The sequence below is a fragment of the Lepidochelys kempii genome, chromosome 15 (genome assembly GCF_965140285.1).
Source record: "Lepidochelys kempii isolate rLepKem1 chromosome 15, rLepKem1.hap1, whole genome shotgun sequence".
Taxonomy (NCBI): domain Eukaryota; kingdom Metazoa; phylum Chordata; order Testudines; family Cheloniidae; genus Lepidochelys; species Lepidochelys kempii.
Window position 1 is genome coordinate 12,922,280 of NC_136394.1, and position 21,226 is coordinate 12,943,505.

The 21,226-nt window shown below is 50.3% G+C and overlaps 1 protein-coding gene across 1 annotated transcript in view; it reads right to left on the bottom strand.

Annotated features, from left to right (window-relative positions):
* LRRC75B (leucine rich repeat containing 75B) overlaps window positions 1-19,334 on the bottom strand; it is a 33,100-nt gene extending 13,766 nt beyond the window's left edge. Inside the window, exons 1-3 of the mRNA XM_073313714.2 lie at window positions 18,801-19,334; window positions 11,750-11,878; window positions 4,476-4,588 (exon numbers count right to left, since the gene is read on the bottom strand). Coding sequence (XP_073169815.1) covers window positions 4,476-4,588; window positions 11,750-11,878; window positions 18,801-19,088 — 530 coding nt within the window. The 5' untranslated portion in view covers window positions 19,089-19,334. The remainder of the gene's footprint in view (window positions 1-4,475; window positions 4,589-11,749; window positions 11,879-18,800) is intronic.
* Between the last annotated feature and the right edge of the window lie 1,892 nt (window positions 19,335-21,226).

The following is a 21,226-nucleotide window of genomic DNA, read 5'->3' on the forward strand; positions in this document are numbered from 1 at the left end:
AAGACTGAGCTTCATAAGTTCATGGAGTGGGTAGTATGATGAGATTGGCTATAATGGCATCTGGCCCATCTGTGACTACTATTAGCAAATTATCTCCATTGGCTAGAGATGGCACACTAGATGCAGAGGGCTCTGAGTTGCTTTCCCAGGTGTTTGGCTGGTGGGGGGCCTCCCACAAAGTCAGGCTCTAACTGATCACCATATTTTGGGTTATGAAGGAATTTTCCCTTAGGTCAGAGTGGCAGAGACCTGGCGGGTGGGCGTTGCCCTCCTCTACATCATGGAGCATGGGTCACTTGCTACTGTGAACTGGAGTAAATGGTGGATTCTCTGTAACTTGAAGTCTTTTAAATCAAGATATGAGAACTTCAGTAACTCAGCTGGAGATTATGGGTCTATGACAGGAGTGGGTGGGTGAGGTTCTGTGGCTGTGCTGTGCAGGAGGTCAGACTAGATAATTGTGATGGTCCCTTCTGGCTTTAAAGTCTGAGTCTGTGCAATGCAGCGCTGGCAGGATGGGCTAGAGAAAGTCTGACCTCTCCGGCAGAGAAGCCAGCAGAAATTGGCTACATTGGAAGAAGCCAGGGAGATGGCCCTGAGGGAAAAAGAGCGAACTTGAAGGAGAGCTAGAGGGTTTGCAGATGGAAAACAGCCTGTCAAGCTATGAAGGCCTCTGTAATTTAGGGAAGAAAAGAAGAAAAATTCCCTCAAGTAGAAGTTGCCCTAGGGTGGGCAAGGTTTTCAGTGTGGGGTGGGGTATGGAGCAGGGTGGCTTACTCCATGGGCTAGAGAGCATGGAGCTAAGCCAGCCCCGATTACAGGATGAGCCCCACCTGAGGGGAATCGGGTGATTCCAGTATCAAAGGAGCAGGAAGTTGCAGTGATGGGGCTGCACTGAGGATCAGGAAGCTGTGATGAGTCTCCAGGCAGGGAGGGAGGTCTGGGAGGCCAAAGAGAAATCTTGCGTTGTGTGCACTTCTGAATGGACTTTGTTTGGGGGTTCAGAGTTATTTTCAGTGTATTTTGTATTAATAAGCCCAGGAGGGGTGTATTTCGCCTAAGGGGGGAAAAAAATGAAGTGAAATTTGAGTAATCTGGAGGGGAAACTGAAGAAGGCTGTGTGTAGTGTGACCCTAAGCCACCAGGGGGCACACAAGCGGCAGCTGGCCAAGTTACACTTGCATAACACCTCCTAGCTATACCTGATTGCAAGGTAGCGTTGCCCATTTCGGACTTACATACATTTCCCTCCATCATACACAATCTAGCTGTTGTCTCATTGCTTATTCCTGTGTGTTACTGACCACAGAAGTGCTGCAGCTGGAAATGGAGGCTGTGGAAAACTTCAAGGCCTGCAGCTGTGTTTGGGCTTGGATCCTCCAGGTGACCATGCCTCTTGGGAGATTTTAAAACCCTGTTTACAGCTGTTGTTCTTCTGATCTCAAGCCAGGGATCAGTACCTGCAGGCTTGTACATGATCCATTGCCCCAGCTCTCTTCTTCCTGTGCTGTGATGCTGTATCAGATGGGATGGTGCATTTCCCAGTTATAATCCTTGTAGAATTCCAACAGAGCCGAATTAAGCGCTGATGTTGGAGTCTAACAAGGAAATGGCTTCACTGTGTCTCAAAACTGGGGCTCAGGGGAAGTTTCACACTGATGCGCGGAACCAGGCCAGACACGCCAGGTTTCAGATTCCTCTCCAAAGTTGTTTGTGGGTTTTTGTTTTTTTTTGCACTGGAATCAGGCCAGTCTGCCCCCCATAGTCCCCTCCAACTCCACCTGACCCATAACAGCCCCCCTTGGCACCTTCACTGACCTTTAGGTCTCTTCAGGGTAATGGCAATGGCCTGCTACTCAGAGGTGGTTTGGGGAGACAGCAAGCCTCCTCCCTCCCCCCCTTCAGGTGGTTCCCCAATTCCAAGGTCATGCATATACCTTCTGTGGCCCTTCAGTGTAGACACTCACTACAGCGCCAAGAGGAGTTCTTCCATTTGCATAGGTAATCTACCTCCCCGAGAGGCTGTAGCTAGGCTGACAGAAGAATTCTTCCATCAGCCTAGCCCTGTCTACACTGGGGGTTAGGTTAGCAGAAGTATGGGTGTGGATCTTTCCCAAATTGAGGTCAACTTAGCCCTGTCCTTTGACTAATGCTGAGGTCACTTCGTGCATGTGAATGTGGCTGAAGCCAGCCCAGTCTCTCTTTATTTCTGTCTTTTCCTCAGCCTCCCGAATGATTGATGTCAGGGCATCAAGCATGGCTCTGGCAACAGGGTGAGCAGTGAAGTGGTGGGTTATTTGAAGTCTGGAGACAAACCTTATCGGTAAAAAGAAAAGGACTTGTGGCACCTTAGACTAACAAATTTATTAGAGCATAAGCTTTTGTGAGCTACAGCTCACTTCATCGGATGCATACAGTGGAAAATATAGTAGGGAGATTTTATATACTGTGACAGGGCAAGGCCAGATGGCTATAGAAAAGTAGTGGGAGATAGATATATTAGCTCCAGGCTAAACAAATCCCTGGTACCAGGTTAAGTGAAATGGAAGCTGCTCCAGGTCATTAAGACACCTGGGGTCAATTAAGAACTTTCCAGAAGGCAGGGAGAAGGCTAGGTTGATTGGGACACCTGAAGCCAATCAGGGGCTGGCTGAAACTAGTTAAAAGCCTCCCAGTCAGTCAGGTGGGTGAGCATGTCAGGAGCTGTGGGAGGAAGTTGTGCTGTTGGAGAGGCTGAGTAGTACACACCATATCAGGCACAAGGAAGGAGGCCCTGAGGTGAGGGTGAAGTGGAGCTTGAGGAAGTGAGGGCTGCTGTGGGGGAAGTAGCCCAGGGAATTGTACATGTCATGTTTCTAAAAGGTCAGCTACCATAGCTGATACTATTAGGGTCCCTGGGCTGGAGCCCGGAGTAGAGGGTGGGCCCAGGCTCCCCTCCCCCCACTTTTGCCCCCTGATTAATCATTGAGACTGGGAGACAACAGAGATTGTGCAAGGAAGAATAACTTCTCTTCACCTCCTTTGCTGGCTTATGATGAAAATGGCTCAGTAGACTGTGACCCTTGTCCCTAGAGAAAGAAGGGTTACGTGGAGGGTCACAGTGAACCTCTGAGGCTAGCGAAATCCGCCAGGAAACACGGGACCCACGGAGACAAGGACAGAGCATTGTCACAATACACAGAGAACATGAAACAATGGGTGTTACCATACAGACTGTAACAAGAGTGATTACAGTCTGTATGGTAACACCCATTGTTTCATGTTCTCTGTGTATATAAAATCTCCCCACTATATTTTCCACTGTATGCATCCGATGAAGTGAGCTGCAGCTCACGAAAGCTTATGCTCTAATAAATTTGTTAGTCTCTAAGGTGCCACAAGTACTCCTTTTATTTTTATGGATACAGACTAACACGGCTGCTACTCTGAAACCTTATCGGGTTAGGAAAGCTCCCACGAGCCTTGAAATGTTACTAGGCTAAGGAGCCTTTTACTGTGAAGCTGCTGGTTTAAAACCTGCCTGGGACAGCTGTAGCTAGAAGTTATTGCTGGCTGATGGCTTTTTGGTGGCCCATATGAAACGAGTTTGGTGGTGTTAGTCCCCTTTCCCAAGTGTAAGTGTCCACAGCATGTCAGACACCTATTCCCTGGCATCAGTGCATAGATACCAATGGAAGCAGACACCTTTTAGAAATACTGGAGAGAGATCACAAAAGTCCACTACCAAAAATGGCATTACCTGGCTACCCTGTCTCAGCAGAGCACTAGAAGGTGGTTTTGGAAAGTCATGTGCCCTCCCTCCCTTGAGGCTGTCCCAACAGGGTGCCATGGTTACTCCCTGGCCAACTGTGTAAATCGGGAGTAACTTAACCGAAATGAATCGAGTTGCAGAGGGGTAAAGCTGCTGTAACCAAGATCAGAATTTGGTGCAGCAGGTGGAAGCTTGCAGCCGGCTATTCCTGAGCTGCAGTGCAGTGGAGGATGTCAGTCCCCAGGGCTGCCCGTCTCACATCTTCCACCAACACCGAATTCATGCAAAGTTACATGAACTTTCCTTCACATCCCCCGTGTCCTTCACGCCCCGCCCCTCGCCAGCCCCGTCCTCCAGGAAGCACTGTCTGCATTGCAGGAACTCAAGAGTTGTTGGCTGGAATTCACCCTGGGCAGCTCTGAGAACTTTAAGGCCTAGAGGGCCATAAAGAAATAACAAACGAAGCCTGCAAGGTCGTCCTAAATTGGCCATGAACAATTTGGCTGAGGTACCTTTAAGAGATCGAAATCAAATGAAGCATTTGGTTGCAACTCAAGTGTTTTGAACGTGGGTGGCTTTTCTCTTGGCTCGTGAGGGTGCAGACAGGGCTGGGCTAGTGCACACCATGGCAGTGAACACAGGCCTCTCCCAGCTGGCTGTGTCTGAGGTGACTGAGTAGATCCCCTCCTAGCCACCCCTTCCCTTTCCCAGCCGAGTTGCTCACCATGCTTGGGACTTCCTGCGGGGCATGCCATGCCTACGCCACGTGGAGTGAGGGCTCAAGTGGTAAATCAGCTGCCTGCAGATCCTGTCCGCGGACTTCCAGGGGTCATATTCCTGGAAACAAAGGCACAGCTCAGCCTCCTGCCACGTGACTCTGGCCCATCCTGGGAATGCTCCTGGGCCACCGGGAGAAGGTGGAACCTCTAGAGAGCCTCAGAGAGGACAGATGGGATGGGGAGGAATGAGACCCACGGGGAGGTGGGATGGAGACAGGAACAAGAGGCGGGGGTAAAGGCAAAGATGGGGCAGTAGACTGGGGCGATAGGAGGTGAGGTGATGGGCAGGGGAAAGGGAGTTGGAAACAGAAGAGTGAAAGGAGGAATGTAAAAGGGGGAAGTAAAGGGAAGGGGAAAGAGCACAAGTGACAGGAACTCCAGAGCTGGGAGTGGGGCTTAGGAAAGGGAATACCTCCACCCCACCCTCAAATCTGGAGGGAAGGCTTGTGGCTCCTCCCGTCAGGTCAGGCTTGAGACCACCTGGGGAAAAAAAACAGTGTAACCTCTCTCTACAGTGCCTCAGGGGTGCCTATGGTTCCCTACAGCACATGGCCTGGGGGAGCAGGGCTGGGAGTCACCCTCTTATCAAGGGGCTTCCTGCCCAGAAGGGGTGATTTGTTTTTAATACTCTGCTAGGTAGTTCCTGCTTTGGCTTTGGCTGTGGAGTGGGGGTGGGTATTTATATTTTAATCCTGGGGTGTGCTCTGGGATGGGAGGGTTTGTTGGATTTTGCCCTCTTCAGACTGGGAGGGAAACATAGTAACCTAACCACAGCTCTATACATGAAGCCTTCTTGTTCCTTGCCATCCATGGAAAATATCTGCACCTTCAAACACCCCACAGGTTAGAAGATCTGGAATTGAACAGCTCTGGAATCCAGCTAGTTGCCCACTCCCAGGTCTTCCTGCATCACTGGCTTGTTCCACCCTCCCACCCCCTTTACCATTGCACCTGAAAACGTGCAAAAATGTACACCAAGTTCAAGCTAAAGACTTACTAGGAGACAGAAAAATCCCATTCCCTAGTCATGTAGCCCTCCAAGGGTCTCCATTTCGAACGTACCACAGCATGCAACATTACTCACACCAGAAAAACAGCATAGGCTATTGGCTACACAATATAGTTAAAACTATAAATGTGCAAGCTCAGTCTCCATTTACAGAATCCCCCAACTGCTTATGATCAACCTGTTTCAGGGCAACAAACTGAGCTATATATAAACATATTCTTCCACTCCACCACCCACTGAGAGACCCTACAGAGCTGTGATGTCACTGAATGGGCAGTGGGAATGAAACTCTTTGCAATCAGCAAATTGCAGCCAACAGCGTGTTTCTGTGGCGGAGAAGAGCAAAGGGGAGATGTTCAGGCCGGGGGGATGGAAAATGGTTTTCCGACTAAATGGAAACATTCACCAGAGAAATTCCCTTTTCACTGAAAATTTGGAGGCTTTAGAGAAGAGCCTAAAAACATTTTCCATTTTTTGGTTGTCAAAAATGGAAATAACATGTCCTGTTATTGTCCTGTTGCCAAAATTAGGGAAACTTTTTTTTCAGGTTTTGGTTGCCCAAAAAACCCCACAATTTTTGTGTTTTGGATCTTCTGTGAAAACATGAGAAATTTCAAAGAAAACTCTTTTCCTGACCTGTTCTGGGGAATATAACTTGGGGCCGGGGTGGGGAAAGCCATTAGCCAAGCTCCCCTGTGGACACACTTTCAAAATGTAACTCTTCTTGAAGTGTTTTATTCTTTTTGTATAAGAAGCTGCCCTAGAGCACAGAGTCTCACGTTAAGCCTGTTGTGATGGGATGAGCCATTCTGAGACTTGAGCAGTGTGTGGAGAGGGATTCTTAGCAAGGGCTTTTTAGAATGAAATCTGTGAAGAACCCCTGCCCAAGACAGTCCATCCCTACAGGCTGAGTGATCCAGGGGCAGGGATTGCTTATGATCTCTGTGAGTTCTGGATACCAGCAGTGGAACTCCATGGTGATTAGACTGTAAGGCCCAAATTTGTAAAGGCATGTGGATTTTTCTCTGCTCAGTGTTTGCAGGGCCCAAATGACGTAGATGGCTAACTCCCCTTTTGAGAAGTGAGTCAGATGCTTAAAAGTCAACGGGATGTAGGCTTCTGTGAGATGGAGGCTTGGTCTACACTACCAACTTCTGGTGATATAACTATGTTCCTCAGGTGTATGGAAAATCGACACCCCTGAGCAACACAGTTATACTGACCTAACCCTAACCCCCTTGTAGAGCTGGTGTGGTGTGGAGTGGAAAGCATACTGCACCCCTCTCCAAGGGAAGCAGGGCTACCGCCCTGGTTTATGAACCATGGGAACCCCCAGGAGGAATTCTGGGTCCAGCAAGGTCCCTTTGCAGCCCTCTCTAGTGCCCTGAGTGTGACTGTCTGCATGGGGAATGCAAGGCAGAGGTTTGAAGGATATTTGCAGTAGCTGCCCACACCAGAGCTGGGTGAGAGAGAAGAGTGGGAAAGCGGTAGAAGATTCCCCTTCCACCTACCTTTCTGTCTCTGCACGGAGGCATATGTCTGACAGGGCAATTTCCTGCAATGTCTTAGGAAGACCTTACTGTATTACTTTTATGTATCATTGTGGACCGGGATTGTATGTAACTTCTTGGGGGCAGATGTGACAGATGAGAGACATGGGAGTTCAAAAAACTGTACTATAAATGTGCCAGACAAATCTGGACTTTTTGGACAATAAGTGGAAAGAGGATTTCCTCTGGAATTCCTAGGGTGAGGTGAATGCAAATTTCCCAACTCCAATTATGCAAAAACTCGGCCTTTCAAAGCTGTGCCCTGAGGAGAGGGTCCCTGTCTGATGATTATCTGTTACACAAGGCCAAGATCAGTGCGGGCCTTTGTATAAAGAAATGGCTGATCTGTGCAGTGTCTGGTCTGGTGCTGGATCTATGACAGATGAACTTCTAACCAGTTGTGGGGTTAGAAGGCCTAAAACCTACCAGAGCCACAGGTTGATTTGAGATGATTTCTGGTAAGCTGTTTAGCAGGTGTGTATGTTCTTTTATTGTTGCAATGCTTTCACCTTAAGAATAAAGGTGCTTGCTTGGAAGGAGCTGAATCGTAACTTATAACTGCAGGCAATACATGGGTCATAGCCCTCAGAGAAAAGCAAACTGCAGGCACTGGCCTATTTCGACAGTCTGGCTTGCTGGGGATGTTGCAGTGTAACCCATGGAGCTTTGCAGCCTTAAAACCCCGACAGAGGATGGAGTGAGACATGGGTCTTCACCCAAGATAGGTGACAGCTACGAGCTGGAAGTCTAAAGCGCATACCCTGGAAGGACCACAGAGGGGGATATAAGTGCAGTCGCCTGAACTGTGACAGTGTCATGGGAACATTGTGGGATTATCAGGGCCCAGCGCTCAACAGCAGGTACGGCGTGTGTGTGTGTGAGAATTACTGTCTGGTGGAGGTTGTACATTGCATAACAAATGGAACTGATTAAATGAATTGATTTCTACCCAGGGAACGGCACAGGGGTGTGGGTGTGTGTGTATGTACATGGGGCGTTGGGAGCTGCCTTCATCCCGTTGCTGCCCTCTTCATTAGTAATTATTGTAACGATCTAGGTTCAGGCCAACGTAGGACATTCTGCTTGAGTATGGGCAGGTACCACCATCCTACCTTTATACAGAGAAATTCCAGGATGACTGCCATTGTTTTATGCAGCCAAGCTAAAATTGCTTGGATTGAATATTTCCCAAGCCCTAAATCATGTGATTTATCGTCAGTCCTTCAAATACTGCACGCTCAACAACCAGCACTCCTGTCCCATTCCCTACCGTGCCTCCTGCTGGGAGAGGCTGGGACTGGAGTATCTATGAGTGCCTCGCATTCCTGCAGAGACTCCTGCTCTGGGCCATTGGAAAGAGTCATGGTGAGTTGCCCACAGTCAGTGGTCTGCTGTCATTCCCGGTGATAAAAGATGGCACTGAAATAACTGAATTTGCTTGCACAAGTTCTTCTGGGGAGAGGGATAGCTCAGGGGTTTGAGCATTGGCCTGCTAAACCCAGGGTTGTGAGTTCAATCCTTGAGGGGGCCATTTAGGGATCTGGGGCAAAAATTGGGGATGGGTCCTGCTTTGAGCAGGGGATTGGACTAGATGACCTCCTGAAGTCCCTTCCAACCCTGATATTCTTTGCACATGCTGCAGGATGAATGACAACGGGCAGAGCTGAAAGTGATATGAGTGCTTAGAGAGGGCCAGTGTCATCAGGTGAGGATTCCCAAATGTGTCTGACTTGTTTAAAAAAAACCTTCATAGCTGCCTGGCTTCCCAGCCCTTAGCTGTGTGACTGCAACACAGGGTGTGTAAGTCAGAACTGGATGGGTAAAGCTGTCAATTACTCATTTCATTCTTTATGGCAAGTGCTTAGAGTACCACGCTTCAGGCCCTGTAACTTTGCGAGGAAGTAGCTGAAGCATCCCAACTCCCTTGGGACGTGCGGCACATGTAATACCAGCGGGTGGCTTCACAGCTATTGTGTATGGTGCCACTTACAGCAAACAGCCGGGAGGGGTGCACTGTGCATACCTGCTCTGCTGCAGCCTTCCGCATAGACTCCCGCTCTGACTGGCAGGAGCCCTGTGGTTTAGGGTGATAGAATATCAGGGTTGGAAGGGACCTCAGGAGGTCATCTCGTCCAACCCGCTGCTCAAAGCAGGACCAGCACCAACTAAAGCATCCCAGCCAGGGCTTTGTCAAGCCTGACCTTAAAAACCTCCAAAGAAGGAGATTCCACCACCTCCCTAGGTAACGCATTCCAGTGCTTCACCACCCTCCTAGTGAAAAAGTTTTTCCTAATATCCAACCTAAACCTCCCCCACTGCAACTTGAGACCATTACTCCTTGTCCTGTCCTCTTCCACCACTGAGGACAGTCTAGAGCCATCCTCTTTGGAACCCCCTTTCAGGTAGTTGAAAGCAGCTATCAAATCCCCCCTCATTCTTCTCTTCCGCAGACTAAACAATCCCAGTTCCCTCAGCCTCTCCTCAGAAGTCATGTGTTCCAGTCCCCTAATCATTTTTGTTGCCCTCCGCTGGACACTTTCCAATTTTTCCACATCCTCCTTGTAGTGTGGGGCCCAAAACTGCACAAAGGACTTCAGAGAAGGCCTCACCAATGTTGAATAGAGGGGAACGATCATGTTCCTCGATCTGCTGGCACAGATTGTGCACAGCCTTCCTATTACTTGCCTAAGGTCTATAATCCAGACTTTTGTGCTGCCGAGTACCCATATGGAAAATGGAAAGAAACAAGGCGGGTGGCTGAGCACTGCTATTTATCCCTTTATGTGCTTGGAGGTCTGATCCTGCAGGGTGCTGAGCCCCATCTACTCCTCAACTTAACTCCCATTGACTTCAGGGGCAACTGAGGTGTTCAGCATCTTCAGGGTGTGTATGTCTCCAGAGTGCAATCTATCTGATAAACAGTAGGCCAGCAGAAGAAGGTAGCCCCATCTATCCCCACCTCCCCTGGAAGGCACTGTGTCTTGTGAGGTTGAAGAGGCAGTCAGCATGAAGTAACTTAGAACTATAAACCCAGAGGTCATTGGAATGACAGTTGTGAAGCATTTTCATTGCAAACCCCCATTTTTAGGTGCTTATAACCTTCAGAAAGAAATGACCTCCTGGGTGGACATTTTTCATGCTGCTTCTCAGCCCATGGGGCGTGATTAAAGTTTTCACAATGTTTGGCTGCTAGTGAGCTGGCTGATTGGAGGGGCAGGGTGGGAGTGGAAGGTTGTTTCTGCGAGCTAATGGCCTACCACAACTAACCCTTCCTGACCTGAGGAGCCCTCCGTGTCCCACTGACACCAACAGGACGTCTGGCGAGGGAGGGTTTGCAGGCTCAGGCATTCAGGAAATGGCGCGGGTACCTTTTGGGGCTTGGATAACTGAACTGTCCCAGGTGGGCTGGTAGGAAGAACACTACCTTTACCCATCCTGCATGCAGCAAGGTCTGACCTACAGCATCGATAACTGAGCTGAAGCAGCACCTTGCGCGCACACTAGACAGGGTTTTCCTTAACAATGTAAGGCCCAACCTTGCAAAGTGCTGCGTGCCTCCGCTCCCACTCAGGTCACTGGGGCAGCTCAGGGCACTGCAGGAACAAGCCCTACTGGCCAGATTTTTAAAGGAGCTCAGCCCCCTTACTTGGGGTCAGATTTCCAAAAGAGCTCTACGCGGCAGACCCTGGGCTCTTCTGAAGATGTGTCTCAGAATATCCGAATGGGAGAAGCTGGGGGCGAAGTGCTCCTTGAAATATCTGGCTCTCAGTTAAGTGGGACCTGACCTCATTTGAAAATCTAGTCCAATATGCCGGTGCTGAGCGCTTGGAAATCTGGCCCTGAGCTCTTTCAATAACCTGGGGTCCCAAGAGCCCACTCCTGCCAAAGACAGCTGGTTGACTTGAACAGGAGTCGTGCACGCAGAGGGCTTGCAGGATATCTATCTGGAGGTACGGGCATTTATCTGAATGTCTGACTGATTACATGTACGCATAGGAACACTTAATCACCGCAGGCGCAGCGCTCCTGAGATATTCAGGAGATTGCAGGACTAGAGCTGGAGGTCCACCCCCCCGTGCAATACATTGTTCAGTCTGATGTGCAGTCATGTGACTTTTCCTCCCCCCTCCTTTCTTAAATAAGGAACTCTAGTGTATTCTGCTGACACTTGTGCGCCTATCCTGCCACTGCACTAATCAGGGGGGCTTGATCCTCCACTCCATTATGCCCATTTTAGACTGGTGTAGCTTATTTGTGTGGCCAGACCATGTTAATGAATGCATGCCAAGGGGTTGCATGATGAAGACTGGCCTGCAAGCATGGGTGTATTTCCTAGATGCCCCTGCATTTTTGGACCCATTTGCACACAAACATCCATGCACATTGTGGCTGAGTTCACAACTGCTGTGGGAGGGAATTTCCTGACTTCTCTGCACTTAACACACAAACTTTAATGCGTTTTTTTTTTTAAATGACTTCTATATACATCTATGGCAGCATTTACGATGTCACACCAAGGGAGTAGGAGTTGGCTGGTTCTAGAGAACTACAGCTCCTAAGCCAAACCCAACGGAGAATGGAGTGGCATTGGGCAGTTCAATAAGCACATTCCTGGATCAACTCTTTCTCCCCCAGGGACCACTGTATTAGTGGGCTTCACCTTTTTGGGGCACTGCAGATCTCTAGCGAGGTTCATCAGCAGGTCGTGGGAAATGGGGTCCACCAAGTTGAGGAAAGTAGCATTCTTGTAGAGCACTTCACTGAGGCACGTACCTTCCAATCCCAAGTCCTAGAAGAGAATACAAGCAGTTAGACTCTGTTCTTCAGGGCCCCCTTACAGTTGCTACATGTTAAAAAAACATAGCGTGGAAGCCATAAAACCACCATGCTAGGGTCCAAGAAGAAGAGATTGAGTAATGCAGGAGGCTGCCTAACAATGGTGGAGCAGAACTATATTACTATTGTGATGGGGGCCCTTTCAGTATCTGGATGAATGGCTGGATAAGACCGATTGAATGGCCAGAGCTGGGTTGGTCTAGACTGGAGATTGTCTACTGTATGAGGGGCAGAAAAGGTTTCACGCTATTAGCCAAGGAAAGGTGAGTCACTCCATTCCCTGCGGGAGCCCACAGAAGGAGAGGCTAGAGGCAAGCTCACAGCTAATCCAGCTCTGCTCTGTCCCAGCAAGAGTCCCCGTAGGAAAGGTGCAGGAGCACCGGCGCTGAAGGAGCTGATAGCTAGTTTAGCTGCAGCCTTTTCGTGGGGAGTGAGTGCCTATGAGTCAGAGGCCGGACAGGGCCACCTCAGCAGCAGCAGTGAGATCCTCATAACTGTTGCGAAGAATCCATTTGTAGTTTGTCCCCTAGCGCAGTGCTACTCAAAGTGGTGGTCCGCAGACTGGTGCCTGTCCGTGAGCCATTGGCTGCCGGTCTGCGCGCACACTGGGGGGGGGGGAAAAATTTGCTGGTCCCCCACCTCAGCTAGCTTGAGAAGCACTGCCCTAGAGCTCTTGCAGCATCAATGGGGAAGCAGCAGCCTGCTTCTCTCATCTCCACATCCCTGGCCCAAGCCCTGGCTGGGAACATGGTCCCTAAAGCTCACCTGCAGGCTCAGGGTATACTGTGACTTACGCTAACTGGGAACATCAGGAGAGCCTGGGAGACTGTTTGCAAATGAAAAGTCTCCTGGGCAGTGGGGGGTGACGGGATGAATCATGTGATGATCCCCAGGACCAAGCATTGGGAGGCTTTTCTATGCTAGAAGGGAAGGCGCAAGTCCCGATAGAAACTGAGGGAAACTCTGATCTGGCAAAGGTAAGCAGAGATGCATGAGGCAGTGAGAAGGATGAGAAACGGAGGAGGAGGAGAAGAAAGGAAACCTGGCAAGGAAATAGATGCGCTCAGCAGAACAGGCTCTGAGGAGGGCGAAGGCAGGAGTGGCAAGTAGCTGACGGGGAAGGGGGAAGAATGAGAGAAGTCCCATGGGGGAGGGACTATGCTGGGACTTGGCTCAATCGACGTGGAGGATTCGGATGAGGGAATAAACAAGACATCTGCTCAAGACGTTGCTGCAAGGAGACATGAGCAAGCAACTGGGTGTCCCAGGTGCTCTCATTACTCTGCTGAGTCTGTGCTTAATACAGCGCAGGGCAAAAGGTGCATCTGCAGCACTGAAGGAAGGAACTGTGTGCGTGCACGACCCCCGGGGGACAGAGCCATGGGAGAACTGGGGTATCTTGACCCTAGACATCAGCAAGAGAAAAAGCAACACCCCTCCCCCCACCCGTCTCTCACCAAGCAGAGAGCAGGATACAGAAGAGTCACTGGCTCCAAATCCAATGCAGAGAGGAAGAGGCGATCACATGTGCCAGAGACGCAGTTGAGTGCATGTTAGCTCATTGTCTGTGCATCGATGATTCCTACAGGAGTAGGATATCCCCAAGCAAACTGAGCAACATCGTTTATGGGTCAACAACATAAGAATAAGCTGCCACACATGGCTATTGATATGGACACCTAGGCACGGGCTAGGAATGCATCAGGGCATCATGCCAGCACCTGGCTTCACCATAACACATAGGGGAAGTTGGCACAGGTTCTCTAGTCCTTTTCTCACCCTCCTAAATACAGCGTGACGTACAAAGATGTGGGAAGCGGGGCAGGGCTGGAAACTCGGCAGCCGTAATTAAACACTCGGGTTCAGCAGCACCCTTTGGAGCTTTCCAGTTAAAGAGGAATCTGCCTTCCTGTTTCTCATCCCTTAGGTGAGAGGCTTGTAAATAACGTGGCTGAAAATAGCCACTTCAGAGTGAGAACGGCTGGTATAGACTATCAAACTGTGAGTCGGGACCCCAGAGTGGGTCGGGACCCCATTTTAATGGGGTTGCCAGGGCTGCCTTAGACCTGCTGGGGCTTGGGGATGAAGCCCAAACCCCACTGCACAGGGCATAAGCCAAAACCCAAGGGATTCAGCCCTGGGCAGCGGGGCTCAGGTTACAGGCCCCCTCCTGGCTGGGGCTGAAGCCCTTGGGCTTCGGCTTTGACCCCTACCCCGTGCAGGGCAGCGGAGCTCGGGCTCTGGCTTTGACTACCCCACACGGGGCAGTGGGAATCAGGCAGACTCAGGCTTCGGTCCCCCCTCCTGGGGTCGTGTAGTAATTTTTGTCCTCAGAAGAGGGTCACGGTGCAATGAAGTTTGAGAACACCCGGTCTACACGTTTTCAGCCCAGAAGCACTAGTTAGTTGATCCCGCCCCCCGAATATATCGTTTTAAGGAGTTTGGTTTGTGACTAACCGACAGTACAGACTTATGGTTTTGACCCATTTACATTTTTGTGTTCTAATAATTTAATTATCGTGGGCCTGATCCTTGGCTGGTGTCAATCAGTGTAGCTCACCTGGGCCCGATCCTCTGCTGGTGTAGACTGTAATGGAGCCCTGCGCACTGACACCCGCAGAGGATCTGGCTCCTGGTTTTTAAAATGGCAACTTGCCGTGGCTAATGGAGCTGGCCCAGTGCTGACACCCAGAGCCCCGCTTGGACTGGGTCCTGGGAATGGAACAGAGCCAGGCAGAGCACTGCCCACCCGCCTTGGCATGTACTGGCCCTGAAAGTATAAAATTACAAAACTGCCAGGTAAAAATCCAGGGCTAGAGCATGGCTGTCAGAAGCCTGCTCTGGAGGCTGGAAGGGGTGGGCACATTGCAGCGGCAGCAGCAGGAGGAGGAGAAATTATTCCCCATGAGGCTCGAGGGGTGGATGGGCGGGGGGAGGCACCTGCTCCCTCTGCCCTGGCTCAGCTCTGCTGCTGTCCTTTATCACCCCCTTGCCCTGTCCCCTTTGAGATGGCTAGCTCCAGCACCCATGCTAGGCTCCTTGAGCCTCCCCATCTCCTTGCAGCTCAGCACAGGGACCGTTTTTGCCCTTCCAATGTAGGTTCTGAAATGAAGTTGAACCCCTTAATATTTCACAAGTGAATCTCACTCCCTCCAAACAGCCGTCAAACCCCGCCCCACCTGTGCCCATCGCTCTGTGGCTCTTGCATGCCTGTTATTCTTCAGGTACGCCGGTCTGTATAACGCGGGATGTCCCGTGACAGACTGGAGCCGAGGGTTGCAATATACAAGGTAAGGAAGGTGAGGGCCGATGCTTCCACGTTCCACAGCCAGTCAGGGCAGGAACAGAGGAACGGTTGGAAGGGCAAAGCACAAGCTAAACGGTTAACGACCGGCTCATGAGAGACTCTTCAGTTCATTGCTGGCCAGGCAACTCTTTAGCTACCAGTGCTACTGCCCAAGCTAGGACGGCCGTAATGCTGTTTCTGTCCCATGGCCCTGTCGACGGTTAGCCACGGAACGGCACAATAACAATTCTACTAAATGACATTACAAAGCACACAGGGCAGTAGGTAGTCGTTAGTATAAGTGTTGGCTGGATTCTCTCCACCTGACTCAGCCATGATAATTACTGTGTCTGATTTCTATGTGTCTGCACAGCACGGGTGCATGTGAATGACCCTATATCCTTCACGGTAGGTTATTGCCCTAACACACAAACAACTGGGAATCCTGAGCTGGGGACAAGGGGGGGGGGGAAAAAGTGAGTTAAAGGGAAATGTTAGTTAGTACCCGGCTCTTCTCAGATGAAGTGCAGAAGTGGGAAGGATGGGGGCACATGGCTTAGCCTAGGGTTGCCAACACTGTATTTCAAAACTAAGGGACTGTATTCTTAGCACTCCCACCCCACCCCTCCTCCCAATATTATTTATTTATTTATTAATACTAAGCCGTGCTCACCTACGTTTGCTGGGGTATTTCCTGCTGCTGCTTACAGCCCTCAGCAACTCCTGATCTTGTTGTATAGAGATGAAGACATCAGGGATGTCCCTTCTAATAAGGGACTGTTGGCTGCCCTAGAGCCGGACCCGAAAGAAATTGTCAGGCCATGTGCAAAGGAAGGTTTCAAAATGACCTTCCATTCCAGATGGCCCAATGACTCAACATTAAAATCCCAGCTGCCAGCTAATGACCCTTCTGGAGACTTCAAGATCTGAGAGGGGTTTAAGTGTTTGTCTAGAGGTAAAAGATTCTGAGCACCACAGGAAATGACACACTGTAATTCCAGCCTCTGGCAAAGCCTACAAAAGTCCCTTCTTGTCACATCACTGCATTTTAGAGGCTGAAACTTGCTTATTTCCTCCCCTCCCCCCCTGCAAGCTTCTTGTAATCATGTCTCTCCTGTCCTCTGTCTGCGTGAACCGCCCCCTCCCCCACAGCGGCTTTCCGGAGAACATGTACTCAAAATGATTTCAAGTAAAGGAATGGAAATATTGTATTTATGCCAACACAAAGACTAATGTATTGAGTCTGTATGTTAATGGGGTAGGAGGTAGTGTAAATTCTACTGCAAGGGGACACACTGAAATTAAGAAGCTACGCTGTTAGGTCCCAATTCTGCAAATTCTTGCTCATGAAAGTGCTGTTTACTCATAGGAGTAATCCCTCGAGTAAGTTTACTCATGTGAACAAATTTTGTAGAATCAGGACCTTACACTAATTAAACAAAATACTCTTTACACAATGACTCTGTGGAACTCACTGCTGCAGGAGAATTATGATTATGTGGTAGTGCATAGAGGCCCTAGAAGCATTAGTCTAGGGGCTGCACAAACATGACAGGTGACCCCCGCCCTAAGAGCTTACACTTTAAGTAAGTTTATTAATCAGTCTTATGTTGCATGTTTCAAACGAGGATTAGACAATTATCTAAACAAGGATGACACCTGCTAGGATAACAAATTGTAAGGGCTTTCAGTCCTCAGAAGCTGACCCATTGGGGTCAGGAAAAAGTGTCCCTCTATGATACAGAATACAAACTTAAGCGCGGAGTGCGGCTTGTGCCTGCATTGATCCTGTCTGTCTGTGACAGGACACCAGAATGGATGAACCTGTTCCAGGACAGTAATAGTTGTGTCCTTATGATCAATTTAGCACAGGACTGTCTGTATATTCCCTTTTTTCTCCTGGATGGAGACAGACAAGAACAAGTTTGCCTGTGATCCACTGACCCGCTTACCTCTCCTTCCCTGACTAAGTTATCCCCAAACCGACATTCAGTATCCAGGGCAGGGGCAGTCAATAGGCGGACCACGGGCCAAATCTAGACCACCAGATGTTTTTGAATGGATCCCAAAATCTTTATTTACTTACTATTATCATTATTTTTGTGTTTTAATTTTCTCTGCAGTCTGGACCTTGACCATACCTTGATCAAGACATTTGGACCTTGACAAAAGAAATAGACCACCCCTCATCCAGGTCCTGCACCCAGACTCCTCAGTAGCCCATTCTGATTGAATCAACAGGCAGGATTAATTTATGGAAAGGGGCTACCTCTTGTTAGTCTCTGGCATAAAATGGCCTTGATTAGTAGGTAGCTTTCCAAGGTCCTTGCCTGAAGGAGTTTTGATCATGGGTTTTTGGCTCTAAAATCCTTAATTGCACAGATTCAGTTGTGTCCCTAGTGGTTATGGACAGACAACTCCCACTCACCCCCTCTTTCTGAGGGATTTGGTTAAACTCGCCTCCTCCCGCACAATGAGACTTAGTAAGATGCTAATGACAAAGATGCGTGTCCCGATGTCTAGCTTTCAGGGCTCCCGTGCCTCTAGCCATCCTTCCTGCCACTGGTGGTTGTGTGGAACAAAGAGGCTGCCTCCCTCTCCCCACGTCCACACCCAAAGTGGGATTGCTGACCCAGCATCTGCATGCCTGGTAAAGCAGCACAAAGAGCCTAGCCCCTCTCGCACACCCCCCCCCCTTCCATGGACCAATCACTGGAGGACTGTGCACAAATCACCCCACCAACACCCCAGAAAGGGGCAAATCCAACCCCGCCTTGTAGCTCCGTGGGGAGAGTGTTCGGGGTCGAACACAGCAAAGGGGAAAGCGGAAAGGATTCTGCTCCAAATCAGGAGCTTCGCTCCGTGAATAAGGGCCGCGTCGGGCTCCATTCCCGGAGGCAGCCCTTGAACTCGTTGCAAAAGGTACCATGTGAAAATTCATTTCAAAATGAGGGAAAATCAGAATCCCTCTCCCTGCTCATCCCAGATTGCCCTCTCACTAACAGGACCAGCGGTTCCCGTCTTGCCATAGACTCCGTTAGCTCCTACCAGCCCTTCCCACGATTAACCCCTTCCCTGCTCTGTCATGTTGGGGTGGAACGGCTTTGTTGTTTTTTAGCATCCCTCTCTCGGTGGTTTTGCATGCACCTGCTTGCATTGACACATTCCCTTTTTTAGCACAATGTTTTTTCCTCCAAGCACTTCTTAAAGGGCCTTGCTTACTTTCCAAATTTGGTCTAGCACTTGCATGCATTTTCCACTGCTTTTTTTTCTTTCTTACTGCTTAATTTTGCTTGCACTTCCCGCATGACTTCCTTGCTAGTTTGCACTGCTTTATTTTTGTGTGCTTTTTTTGCACTGGTGTATAGCTTTTCAGCATTTTTTTTTCGCATTGCTTTCTTGCTAGTTAGCGTTGTTTTATTTCTGCACACCTTGTCTGCACTGCTTTGTTCAGCATTTTGCATGCACTTTTTTACACTTTAGTCTTTGCGTGCACTTCTCTTGGCATTGCTTGCTGATCTTTTTAAATAACTGTTTCTATTTATTTTCCATGCACTTTTATTTTTCATTGCACTATTAAGTCATTTACCTTTCTGAGCAATCTGAGAATGTGGACCGCGTGTTCTCTCTTGTGCTCCCGGATGGTCGCCTGGATCTCTCGGATCCATCCCACCCTCCTCACGTAGGGCGCCGGGTTGTTTTTCCTCAGCACCCCGGACAGCTTCTCGGAGTTCAGGATCAGGGAAGCGAATTGAAAGTCCCCGCGGTTAGTCTCCACCCTCCTGTGCGGCTCCTTCCTAGCTAACCTGGGGCACGAGTCTTCTCCAGAGGCGCTCTCCTCCTCCAGGCTGCTTTGTCTGCTCAGCCTGGACCCCATGATGGATCCCCTTGCTTGTTCCGCTTGCAGCGGGGAGGAGATGGCTCTGCGCGGGGTTTACCAAGGGGAACCAAACGCTTGGGGCAATCAGCGCGTGAAACTGACCAGCTTGTCAGTCTCCTTTGAACCAGGGGGGATCTCAAGCCGCCCAAATCATAGCCGCAGAAACAACCTCTGAAGTGCATTCATCCCAGCTTGCAAAAAAAGGGTTGGGGGCGGGGGGGGGGGGGAAGGGGAGAGCAGGCACATGATTCCCCCCCCCCCACCCCCCGAAATAAATAAATAACTGGTCCCCGAGTAATGCTGCTCTCCCTCCGAAAGGGGTGGGGCGGGGTGGGGCGAGGGGGCCGGTGCTGCTGGCTGTCGAAGGAGGCGCTTAGCCCTCGGCTTGTGGTTTGCGGGTCTCCGGCTGTCTGCAGCCAATAGAGGCTGGGCGTGAGCGTTTGGGTATGTGCCCGAGATCCCTTTGGAAAAGCGGGTGCCCCCCCCGACCGCCCCCTTCCCTTGCCAAGCGTCGCTGGGTCTCGTTAGATTTCTGCAAGGCGCGTGCGAATGCCCCCTGCGGGGCCCCGCGCCCCCCCTTTCTCTCCGCCCCGCGCCCCCCCTTTCTCTCCGCCCCGCGCCCCGACCCCGCGCCCCCCTTTCTCTCCGCCCCACGCCCCGACCCTGCGCCCCCCTTTCTCTCCGCCCTGCGCCCCCCCTTTCTCTCCGCCCCGCGCCCCGACCCCGCGCCCCCCCTTTCTTTCCGCCCCGCGCCCCCCCTTTCTCTCCGCCCTGCGCCCCGCTGCCATTTTGAAGCCCAGCGGGGAGACCCTGAGCCCGCGCCTCTTGCATGGGTGTGTGGGTGGGTGGCCGTGGCCGTGTGCACGCCCTGCGGGTGGGTAGCGCCCGCACAGACCGGGTGCCGTGGGTCCAGGGTGCAGCGGCAGCCATTTGGTCTGGCTTGTGATGCAGTCGAGCGTGGTCCCGCCAGCCCTGCGATGCTCGGCCCTTCCAAGCCTGCTCGCCCGGAAGGGACATCCCAGGAATGGCTGATGCGCCCTGGCTGCCTTTCACGCTGGACTGTAATTTTCCCCTTTCTGAACCCGCAGGGTAAGGCGCCCCCCTGAAACTCCAGCCCTGCCCTTAAAAGCAAACACATGAGCTGATCCCAATTAAATAGCCCTTTTCTGGTTCTTTTAGCTATCTGTCTGAACCTGCATAAGAGTACCAATATCTGTCACAAGTGGGAACGTTGTAAAATACATGTCATGGGTGAGATCAGGTAGGCCAGTCCCTACAGCTGTGGGCAGTATTTTCCGTCAGTTCAGCTGTTACGACCAGTGACAGGATTTTTATAAATCCAGACTAGGGGTGAGAATTGTCCTAGTAACCAGTGGTTTGTAATGGATGCTCGGATTCTGCCATGTTTCCTTGACTGGTGTGGGCAGGGATTTTTTTTTCTTCCTTAGCCATTTCATGCCATAGACGTACTGTCACGCATGTTCACCCCTCGTCCCAGGCACTGTACATCAAGTGTACTAAGTTTCCTCTCAGACAAAACCCTCTTTATCCATAGTGGGTGAGGAAAGGATGCTAGAATCCCCCCCAGCAATAGCTGTGTGGCTAGCAAAATTCTGCTCCCAACATTAAAAGCGCCTCCCTCCGACCTTCCAGCGTAAGAGCTATTGAAACTCCTCCTTGAGCCGTCGTCTCCGTAGCATGACTTCAGCATGGAGTACATGAGCGTGGATAAGATGGGCTCAGATCTGCTGTATCTGGACTTGCTGCACTGATGCAATGAATGTGCATAAATATAGTTATACAAGGCTGGGGATTCACTTATTGCCTGAGAAGTGTGTGCACGCATTGTGTGAGGCTAGTCTCATCATCTTCTTGCTCCTGTTCAAGTACATAAAAAGTTGTTACACAGAGAAGGGAGAAAAATTGGTCTCCTTAACCTCTGAGGATAGGACAAGACGCAATGGGCTTAACTATCGGGGTGGGTAAGCACTGAAATCAATTGTCTGGGGAGGTGGTGGAATCTCCATCACTGAGGATTTTTAAGAATAGGGATGGTCTAGATAATACTTAGTTCTGCCATGAGTGCAGGGGACTGGACTAGATGACCTCTCGTGGTCCCTTCCAGGCCTACGATT